Source organism: Monodon monoceros, unplaced genomic scaffold, assembly GCF_005190385.1.
Source record: "Monodon monoceros isolate NGI ecotype Baffin Bay Population unplaced genomic scaffold, NGI_Narwhal_1 Super_Scaffold_21, whole genome shotgun sequence".
NCBI lineage: Eukaryota > Metazoa > Chordata > Mammalia > Artiodactyla > Monodontidae > Monodon > Monodon monoceros.
The window spans coordinates 23,752,631-23,764,263 of NW_021703778.1; the positions used below are offsets into that span (position 1 = coordinate 23,752,631).

Consider the following 11,633-nt stretch of genomic DNA (forward strand, 5'->3'; position numbering starts at 1 on the left):
TTTCTGACTTACTTCACTCTGTATGACAGACTCTAGGTCCATCCACCTCACTACAAATAACTCAATTTCGTTTCTTCTTATGGCTGAGTAATATTCCATTGTATATACCTGCCACATCTTCTTTATCCATTCATCTGTCGATGGACACTTAGGTTGCTTCCATGTCCTGGCTATTGTAAATAGAGCTGCAATGAACATTGTGGTACATGACTCTTCTTGAATTATGGTTTTCTCAGGGTATATGCCCAGTAGTGGGATTGCTGGGTCATATGGTAGTTCTATTTTTAGTTTTTTTAAGGAACCTCCATACTGTTCTCCATAGTGGCTGTATCAGTTTACATACCCACCAACAGTGCAAGAGGGTTCCCTTTTCTAAAAACACGTTTTAATTATATAAGTTCAAGGAAAGATTTGTTTTTTATTGCTTTTTTATTATTGCTGCTTCTGTCTTTTTTCGTTTTTTCTTAATCTAATTTACTAAAGTCTTTAAAAAATTTTTTTTTATTGAAGGAAAGATTCTTTAAATTCTGTAGTGCTTTCCAGTTTTCAAAAGTTTCACACACATGATTTCATGTAAGCCCATAATAACTTTTTTTTCCCTCATCCCTTTATTGCCCCTCTCCACTTCCCTCTCCGCATTGGTAACCACTAATTTGTTCTCTGTATTTGTGAGTCTGCTTCTTTTTTGTTGTATTCACTAGTTTGTTGTATTTTTTAGATTCCACATATAAATGATGTCATAGTTTTTATCTTTCTCTGACTTATTTCACTTTATTTCTTGTTCTTTTAAGATAACAATTGCATAATAATTTTTAAACATTTCAGTACTTTAAATATTTTTTATTTATTGCTGCTCGGTTTTGAACTTACTGGAATATGAAGTTTTCATAAAACCTTCAGGGTATCTTAGTTATCCTTAAGGAAGCTGGCTTGATCAATAACACGAGAGTGGAAAGTAATTATTTGGGTAATTTCTGATTTGAAAATTTCTGATTTATTATTATTATTATTAATAATGATCTTGAAGATCAAAAAGCATAAAGTTCTAATTTAAATCTTCATAGTTATTCCCTCACTAGCTTAAAAATAATTTTGTTTCCATGTCTTAGTTTATGTCCTTATACAATGGGAAATATTTGCCTGGTGATCACATGAAAGATCATGAAATAAGTTATGTAAAATGAAAATCCTTGCTGTATTAAATAGAGGATAAGTGCTTCATAAACCAGACAGAGAAAGACAAATATCATATGATATCGCTTATATGTGGAATCTAAAAAAAAAAAGATACAAATGAGCTTCTTTACAAAACAGAAATAGACCCACTGACATGGAAAACAAACTTATGGTTACCAAAGGGGAAAGGCAGGGAGTAGGGAGGGGATAAATTAGGAGTTTGGGATTATCAGTTACACACTATTATGTATAAAACAGATAACCAACAAGGACCTACGGTATAGCACAGGGAACTATACTCAATATTTTTTAATAACCTATAAGGGAAAAGAATCTGAAAAAGAATAGATAAACATATATATACATATAATTGAATCACTGTGGTGTACACCTGAAACTAACACAACATTGTAAATCAACTATACTTCAATTAAAAAAAAAAAGAAAAACTATTAGAAAATATGCTTCATATGAATTATTTCAGTTAATTCTCATATCAGCCCTACAAGGTGATTACTGTTATTATTCCCTTCTTATAGGTGAGAAAACTGAGGTATAGATTATTTGAGTAATTCCCCCAAGGTCATTTAGAAAGCGGTGAGCTAGGATTTCCCTGGCAGTCAGATTCACTAGGTTGTACTCTGCCCTAATAAACAGTACTTCCTGGGATGCATTAGTCTCCCTGACTTCCGTCTCTGAGTAGAAATCTGGGTCAAGATTAGAAAAGGAAGGACCTAGAGAGAGGCAACCATCTATGGATTATTTTGTTTGCTTTCCCTGTCGGAGTAGCTAGCATTTGATATTAATAGTTTCATATATTGTTTATGAAAGTGTAATCAAGAATTTTGCTTAGAGCAGTAGTTCTTAACCAGAGCACAATTCAAAAAAATTTAGACCATTTCTTTCCAAGATATATATGCTTCAATACTACCACTATCCAGTCTCCTGGGGTGAAATGGCTATTTTCACTAACCGCCTAGGTGATTCTCATGTTTAGAATCACCTTTTTTCAGAACCATTGGTTTAAAGAAAAGAGAAAACAAACCAAAAGCAAAAAAAAAAAAAAAAGCATTTTTAGTTAGTCCAAAAGTTCTCTTCCCATTGACAATACTTTTGTTTTTTTAAGATTTTTTTTTTAATGTGGACCAGTTTTAAAGTCTTTATTGCACTCCTTACAATATTGCTTCTGTTTTACGCCCTGGTTTTTTGGCCACAAGGCATGTGGGATCTTACTTCCCCAACCAGGAATTGAACCCACACCCCCTGCATTGGAAGGCGAAGTCTTTAACCACTGGACCGCCAGGGAAGTCCCTGCATTGACAATACTTTTAAAAAAATTTTATTTTCAGTTTGATAATCTTCCAGTATAGTAAATTATTCAGATTTTCTTCCTAGCTCCTCTTGGAGAATGTTACATTAAAAGTGAAGATCAGGGCTTCCCTGGTGGCGCAGTGGTTGAGAGTCTGCCTGCCGATGCAGGGGACACAGGTTTGTGCCCCAGTCTGGGAAGATCCCACATGCCGCGGAGTGGCTGGGCCCGTGAGCCATGGCCGCTGAGCCTGCGCGTCCAGAGCCTGTGCTCCGCAACGGGAGAGGCCACAACAGTGTGTGTCTCATTTTGAAACGGGCAGTATGTGTGTTAAAATAACCAGCAGCCCACAGAGATGGATTGGAGAGCTTTAGTTTTTAAACTCAGAAAAGAAAGTTTTGACAGATGTGCTATAAGCAAGTGTCAATAGTACAATGAAGTAATGAATTATGTTTAAATTATAAGTGTGTGTACCCATGAGGGCCTTTGAGAAATTTAGCCCAGAAATCAGAGAAGCTGTTGGTATTATATGGCTTCATTGAGAAAGTCTTAATAGAATACTGTCTTAAGAATAAGAACATTCAAGCCTTCCCTTAAACATATTTTTCTGCTGTTAAATATTCTCCCCCAAAGTCCTTACTAGGTTTTTGTTAATGTAATGTTTAGCCTGGCTTATTGAAGTACTCGTGACTATCTAGTACTTCTGCTGTATCCACTTGAAGTAGCAAATACAGAATTGCTGTAGTGAATCTGGAATTAAGTCAGGTGATTTAATTTTCATCGTCAGCCATTAGCCAATTGAAATCAGGAAAACAATGATAAAGAAGCAAACTCAGAATGCATTAATATGAAATAAACTCAGATTTCTCTCTCGTTGAGAACTAGATGCTCAGAAGAGCGATGCTTTTAACTGGAGCTAGTCTGGAGGAGTCCAGTCTTACCAAAAATCCAGAGCAACATCATGAGAAGAGAGCACTGTGGAAAGTGTTGTGCTTTAGCTCAAAGCCTCCGTTGCTTGCAGTTCCCAGTGAGACTCCTGCTCTCTTGAGTTTTTTTGTCAGCAGTGAATGTCAACATATAACATCCTTGGCATTTTTTCTTCCTTGAATGGAGAGAAAGAAAGAAGCTCTCTATGAAAGACCTGGATTAATAGAGTTGAGATTGGTGGATGAAAGTCCTAGATTTCAGGAAACCTTCACTATGGAAATCAGCCATGAGATACGCGTTTTTTCCTCTTGGTAACCAACTGTGTTGAATAAAAAGAGACAGAAGGAATGAAAGATTACTAAGGAAATGTTCTGCCATCGTTGGGAAGACTTCCAACTCCAAAATGTCTTATTTAGCAAAGCAGTTAACATTTTACTATGATTTTTGGTGAAAATGTTTAAAATGAAGGATCAAAAGGGGAAAGATAATTTATATCATTCCTTCCATCTTTAGTTTTTTTCTTATTTTCCAGGAAATTGTAGTGAAAATTATAACCAAAAAACTTGGAGAGAAATATCATAAGAAAAAGGGGATTGTTAAGGTAAGAACATGAAGTTATGATGGAATTTGGTGAAGGAGCTGGTGTGTGGCTGAGTAAAGCCATTTTGATACTCCTTAAAAATCAAGTCCTAGTAACAGAAGCAGTGTGTCTAAGGTTCTTGATGGTTCCATGAAAGGAAGGCTGACTTCCCAATGGTTGGAGAAATATTTCATTTCCAACCATAGTTTATACTTAACTTTGGTCGGCTTTCTTACTAGAGCAAATGGTATGTATGAAATCCCATCGGCACCTCTTAAAAAAATTCAGTGAGCGCACCTTGCTAGTAAGTAAGGTACATTCCCTTTGTTAATGACGGGCAATGTAATAGTGCCCCAGAGTTCCAAGGAGGACTTCCTTGTGGTTTGCCCGAGAGACTTATCTTTTGATTGCTCTAGGATTTTAAAATTTAAAAATCAATGCTCCAGTCTTTTTCTTTCTTTTGCTTTTCCTGAGTATAGTTTTGTGCTAGCCCACCCTTGTGCATGCATAAGTTGCCCTCCTACTGTACTTGAAATGACACAGAATTATCCCTCTCATTTCTTAAAGTCTTATTCTAAGATCACCAGCCTTTTCTTTCCAGATGAAAACCTTCACTAAGCTTTGAATTGAATTCTTTAAGAACCATAGCCTGAGGTCATATATGGCATCTAGAAAATAAGCTCCATTGATACAAGGAGTTACTCTTAAAACAAGTTACTCTTACCTTTTGGTTAGAATTTCATTGTTTACATTTATTTCTGTCCTTTGAACTTTGTGTTCACATGTCTCTTCTGTTATAAAAGTGTTGGTTTTACATGGCAGGAAGTAATTGACAATTACACAGCTGTCGTGAAGATGATTGATTCTGGAGACAAGCTGAAACTTGACCAGACTCATTTAGAAACAGTAATTCCAGCACCAGGTAAATCTTTTTGCAGACCATTTAATATACCATCGAAATAAGTGATTCCATTCTTTAAAACCTTAGTTTTTGACGTTACTTGGTAGTTCTGGGTATGAGTTTCCTTTTTAGAAACATATAACTGCCAATATAACTGATCCCAGTTTGACTTGGTGAGGTGGTAGTTTGCCAGTCCTCTGAGAAAGCTATTTTGTGGCATAAATAAATTTTCCCTTTCTAGAATCTTTGTTTTCTTTCCAGAAGCAAATCACAGACATATCTGGATAAAATCAATCATATTAGGATTATTATTAATATATTTGTTTAGTTATTTGAGATGGTAAAGTAAAAGTCAGTATTATTTTGCATTTTCTTTTCCTTAATTGTCTTATACATATCTAGTATAAATGCTTCTGTAGTTAGGTTGTTTGCCTCTGACGCAGACTCTTCATGGTGGTATCATTGCTGGCACAGTGATAATGTTAGTCTCTAAAACTTCTGTTTATCAGATCCTATATTCTTTCTCCATAAAATAAAATTCATTTTATGGATTAGAAATTGTGGACTTTTTTTTCAGCTTCAGTAAGATGTAATTAACATAAACTGCATCTGTATACAGTATACAATTTGATGCTTTCAACACATGCATGCTCCCGTGAAAACCACCCTTACTATCAAGTTAGCAAATGTGTCCATCACCCCGCAAAGTTTCCTCCATTTCCTTTATAGTCCTTCGCTCCCTGCTGTCTCCCGTCCCCCACGCAACCACCAGTCTGCCTTCTGTGACTAGATTATAGATTAGCTCATAGTTTTCTACAATTTTATATAAATAAAATCATACCACGTGTCCTGTGTTTCTGTCTGGCTTCTTTCACTAAGTACATCATTTTGGATTCATTCACGTTGTTGTGTGCATCTATATTTCATTCCTTTTTATTGCCAAGTATTTCATTATGTGGATGTGCCAGTTTCTTTATCCAGTCTCCTACTGATGGACATTGGGGTTGTTTACAGCTCTTGGCCGTTACAAACAAACCTGCTATATGAGCATTCACATACAGATCTTTGTATGGATATATGATTTCTGTTGAGAAAATTCTTAGAGATAGAATGGCTCAACCAAACAGCAGGCATATATTTCCGCTTTTATGAAACTAGCAACCATCTTATGATCTTAAAAAGAGAGAAATTAAAAGTAAGCTGAATTTTTTCTGATTACTTCTGGGCTCTGGGCATCTGCTCCAAGTATAAGAACCTTATACTCCTTGGTATAAAATTAAAACATCCCTTGACAAATAAGTAGAAAAAATGAGGAGTCTTGTAATGTTACAGTAATCAAAGTATCTACAAACTGTACTGTAGCATCATACAGATATTAAATGGTTAAGAACATCTAAGAGAAGAGTTTTGTTTTCTACTATGTTGATTCAGTGTAATTGCATTTGGCTGTAAGAAAGTAGAAGAAAGTGGCCATTTTCTTTGTATTAAGTGTTAACCCTTTTCTGTTACAGGAAAAAGAATTCTCGTTTTAAATGGAGGCTACAGAGGAAATGAAGGTACCCTAGAATCCATCAATGAGAAGACTTTTTCAGCTACTATAGTCATTGAAACCGTAAGTATAGTTTACACAAAGACGGAAATTTCAAAATGCTTTTAAAATGTGCTATGGTTTTTCTTCATCGGATTGGTGTTTTAAGTTTGGGTTTTCTGTTTGCCTTCTCTCCTATTTGGAAATCTATAAGCTTATTTTCTCTAATGACTGACATTACTAAAGCATTTTATTTTCTGATTACAAAAGAAATTCCTTATGTGTCTTAATCTGTTCAGGCTGCTATAACAAAATACCATAGACTGGGGTGGCTTTAGAAACAACAGAAATCTATTTCTCACGTTTGTGGAGGCTGGAGGTCCAAGATCAAGGCACAGGCAGATTCTATGTCTGCTGATGGCCTGTTTCCTGGTTAATGTGTCCTCACATGGTGGGAGGGGAAAGGGAGCTCTCTGGGATCCCGTTTTAAGGGCACTAATGCATTCTCAGGGGCTCTGCCCTCATGACCTAATCACTTCCCAAAGACCCCACTTCCTAATACCATCACATTTTGAATGTATTGAATGAATTTTGACAGGGACACAAACATTCAGTCTCTAGCAGCACTCTTGGATAAAAGCTGAAAAATACAATTTAATATAAATAATTTTTAAAATTGCCCGTAAACCTCCAGGCAAATGATAACCTCCATTAATATTTCGGTCTGTTTTTTTTCAGTCTTTCTATTTTATAACACTGTATACATTACACATAGCTTTATATCCCAGTTCTTCCCCCACATCTAACATAAAACTCAATCTGCCGTAGTGTGATTAGTGGAGGATATATAGTCAGAGTTAGTGGGGGAAAAGCCACAGAGATCAATAATATTTTCTAATGTCCTTCTTTCTTTCATAAAGGATTTAAGGTAGAAGAGATCAATAAATAGATTTTAAGAAATCTGACATTTAAGTAAAATTGTTCGTTGACTTAGAACTGATGGTCCACTGACAGGTCTGCGCATGAGGCTGAGCGAGACCTGAGCTGTCTTCAGAAGGAAGGGTCTGAAACATGTTCTTTCCTAACTGCCTAATTCTTTTTAGACCCCTGCGCTACTGCACCGTGTATCTTTATCTCTAAATGAGAAGCTTTTTCATCTCCACTACAGGAAGTTTTAGTGTTTGGGGGAATAATCAACTTCCTGAAGAGTCTGATGAAAGTTTTGGGCTCTCTGCAAGAAACTGCACATAAACTGCCAAATTTATTGTGTTCCCTTTAAGGAGTTCTTAGGTCCCCTGAGCCAACCTATGAACTGGTTTGAGAACATGTGTCTCAGGAAAGCTTTCTGGAAAAACCATTTAGGTTCTTATTTGAAAGAAATCACATTTCAGTAAATTAGGCATTTTTTCCCTGTCCTTGAAAATACTAACCTAATCACCAACGAACATAAACTCTAAGGGGAAAAAAAAGAACAGGGAATGTTACCTGTCAGTAGGGAATTTATTAATCTGACAACATGAACAGATTGAAGTTCTTTTTTAAATCAGTTTTTTTTTTTTTTCTGATTCAATCAGCATAAGATCTGGAAACTCTTGTATTTCCTTGGCAGGTTGAATCTCCTCCACTTTCTAGTTTCCTAATACTATCCAACTTAGATCCCGCTTCATGTTTTCATCTAAGGGAAACAGAAAGACTCAGTACTGTTGAGGATATTCTAGGTTCCATCCACACCTTTGGTTTCCAGTCTGTATGATTTTCGAGAACTGCTTTCTTCCCGGCCTTGCTGTGAACCCACAGCTCCATCTTCCCCTCTAATGCTTTCATCGCTCTCAGAGCCGGACCGAGATAGAACCTCGGAGGTGATCCGCAGGGAAAGCCTTTCTGGCTGATTGCAAAGCAGCATGTACTCTTGGGAGAGGAAACCCACATGCAAATTTTTTGGTTTTTTCTTCTTCTTTTGCAGCCTGCCTCCATTAAAAATATCTGTGCTGGTTTGTGCATGTCGGTCAGCTTGTCTCTACGTCCGCATGTTTTCTCCAAGTCAATGCCCTGAAAAACATGAACTTTTCGAGTGGTTTCTCCTATTTTTATTATTTCTGGCGTCTTAAATTTTAGTATCAGTATCATAAGATTTGGAATTTACACATTTATTAAGCAGATTTTTTAAATAGCTCACAAATTGTTCAAAACCAGCCCCAACTTTTTAGATACTTGCCTAGTTAACCCAGGTCTGGCCCCTTTCTTTATCCCTTGCTTGGCCTTCTTATCACAGAAGTGTGATTGACCTTCGACCTTTAAACCTGATGATGTCAAACTGGGTCATGCTTTATCTGGGAACTTATTTCCTTTATATGTAATCATTATAGTACATTAAAAGAAAGACATTTTAAAAGCATTTTTTAAAGGAAGGTAAAAAATGTTAAAATCTCAGCCCAGGGTTAGAGTCATCATCGTCATTTTATATTTTGCAGTGGAGAGGACCAACTTTTAAATTTTAACCAAAAGATTTAATAATAAGGGTTAAGAATTATTGAGCTTGGGCTTCCCTGGTGGCGCAGTGGTTGAGAGTCCTCCTGCCGATGCAGGGGACCTGGGTTCGTGCCCCGGTCCGGGAGGATCCCACATGCTGTGGAGCGGCTGGGCCCGTGAGCCATGGCTGCTGAGCCTGCGCGTCCGGAGCCTGTGCTCCGCAACGGGAGAAAAAAGAATTATTGAGCTCATAGGCATATTATGTTCCAGATGTTATTCTGAGCACTTTATATGTGCTAACTCATTTATATTTCTCAACAAGCCAGTAATGTAGGGTACTGTTACTGTTCCCCACTAGGGGATAATGGGGCACTGAGGGGTTATGTCACCTGCTGAGGGTGGGGTTTGAACTTGGGCAGTCTGGGTCCAGAGCCCATATTCTTAGCCTCTGTGTTCCCAGGTTGTATCAGCTTTTATGACAGGTATCATCTTTCATTAATCCAGTTTTCTTTCCCCTTTCCCTTTTTGGATATGAAGGGAACAAGAAAATGTATTTCAGGTTAGACTCATTTTCTGTAGTAAGACCAGCCTGTCACAGCTAAACTAGACACATATGTTTGAGTGTGCGGATTTGTATTGCTTAAAATAATATTTGTTATTTAAAAACCCAACTGATAATGGCACAAACATGATAGACATTAACTTCTCATTTTGAAGTCCAGAACAGGTCTTCTGAATCAGGGAATGGCTCTTTTCTTAGGGGTGATTTGTGCGCCCAGGGTCCTTCTGACTTGTGGCTCTACCACCTTCAACTGGGGTTTTGACAGCTGCCGTGTCCGTGTGCTTCAGGCAGGCCGCGGGGAGCATGACGGGTTGCCTGTGGAGGGGAGCATGGCCTGGGCCTGGAAGTGGCCCGCGTCACTTCTGTTCCCTTCCTTGGGCCGGAGCTCCATCTCATGGCATACCTGACCACAGGAGGAGCCAGGAAGTGTGACTTTCTCCAGGAAGCAGAGGAGATACTGACCAGCTAGCCAGTCTCTGCCACAGGGTCTAGAGATAACACATGCCACATAGCACTGAAGAAAATATGGCCAGTTCTTGATGAGGTTGCCGTAGAATACTTTAGAATACTTGTAAAATTCACAGATGTGTAGAGCTGTTAGGTACCTTAGTGGTATCTTAGGGATGTGAAAAAGGCAAATTTGGATCCAGAAGTGTGTGTCCTTTTCTTGTCTTGTAAGTACATGTGTGTTCTTAACCTCTTCTTCAATTATTTTAATTTGTAGGGCCCTTTAAAAGGACGCAGAGTTGAAGGAATTCAATACGAAGACATTTCTAAACTTGCCTGAGTTTGATAACTTGTTAACAGCACATTAAAATCTTAAAGCATCAAATTGGTGTTCACAAAGGCATTACAAGACTCTACTGTGTTAGGGTGTTTCTTTTGTATAAAACAAATGGATTTATTTAAATATTACTGTATAGTTGTTTAGCTAAACTTACAGAAAAATCGTTATGTCTAATGAAGTATCAAAATTATGTAATTTTGTCTTTGTTATTTTTATTTCCTTTGTAATATTTCCTTGATGATTTTTTTATCTTCATTAAAAGAACATTATTGTAAAGTGTTTTATATAGGACAATTTAGAATCATATAGTTAGAGGAAATCCTTCATATACTCTAAATTTCTATTTTCATCAGTAAAGTAGTAAAGTTGAACTGTAAATATAATTACATTTTAAAGAGTCAAACTATAAATTGAATAGCGGCTTTATTGAGATATAATTCACATACCGTACAATTTCACCCATTTAAAGTGGGCATTTCAGTGGTATTTAGAATATTTACAAAGTTGTGCAAGCACCACCACTATCTAATTTGAAACACTTTCATCACCCCCGAAAGTAACCCTGTATCCATAGTCACTCCTAACCTCCCCTCTCTCCCCAGCCCCTGGCAACTACTAATCTACTTTCCATCTCTGTGTATTTGCCTGTTTTGGACATTTCATATAAATGGAATCATACGATACGCGGTCTTTTATGAGCAGCTTCTTTCACACAGCATAATGTTTTCCAGGGTTATCCACGTTGCAGCCCGGATCACTATCTCACTCCTTTTCATTGAACAATTATCCATCATATGGGTTTACCACATTTTTAAAGAGCTATTCACCAGTTGCTGGATTTGGGCTGTTCCCGCTTGGAGGCAATTATGAATAATGCTGCTGTGGACACTCGTGCACAAGATCTTGTGTGAACGTACGTTTTCAGACCCTAGGATTGGAGTCAGTCATACTGTAACTCACTCACGTTATACCATGTTTAACATCTGAAGAGCTGCCAGGCCGTGTTCCAAAGTGGCCACGCCATTTTACAATCCCGCCGGCAATGGTGACCTCTCCGTTTTACAATCCCGCCAGCAATGGTGAGCTCTCCATTTTACAATCCCGCCAGCAATGGTGAGCTCTCCATTTTTAAATAAGTAGGGCAGCGTATTATGAAGGGATACAAAAGACAGGAAACCCACCTCACAGTTGCTTATGGAAAAAAAAAAAAAGGAAGTTTATAGTTCATATAACTGCAAAGGAGCAGACCCTCGATTCAAGTGAGATTCAGGGTGCAAGCAGTCCAGATTCAGGGCTGGGTCCCTTTCATCTCTGGCTTCTGTGTTGGGTTCATTCAAGGTACTTTTCAAAACAGCAAGATGACTGCCAGCATCTCCAGCCTCCAGCTTTACATC

General features: G+C 37.6%; 1 protein-coding gene across 2 annotated transcripts in view; it reads left to right on the forward strand.

Moving 5' to 3' along the window:
• Nucleotides 1-10,515, forward strand: part of KIN (Kin17 DNA and RNA binding protein) — a 36,941-nt gene extending 26,426 nt beyond the window's left edge. The window contains exons 10-13 of one of the 2 annotated variants that reach the window (XM_029239326.1): nt 3,945-4,013; nt 4,815-4,914; nt 6,405-6,505; nt 10,177-10,515. In XM_029239326.1, the coding sequence (XP_029095159.1) occupies nt 3,945-4,013; nt 4,815-4,914; nt 6,405-6,505; nt 10,177-10,239 (333 nt within the window). In that variant the 3' untranslated portion in view covers nt 10,240-10,515. The remainder of the gene's footprint in view (nt 1-3,944; nt 4,014-4,814; nt 4,915-6,404; nt 6,506-10,176) is intronic. The other variant, XM_029239327.1, reaches the window with a different exon arrangement.
• The last annotated feature ends 1,118 nt before the right edge of the window (nt 10,516-11,633 follow it).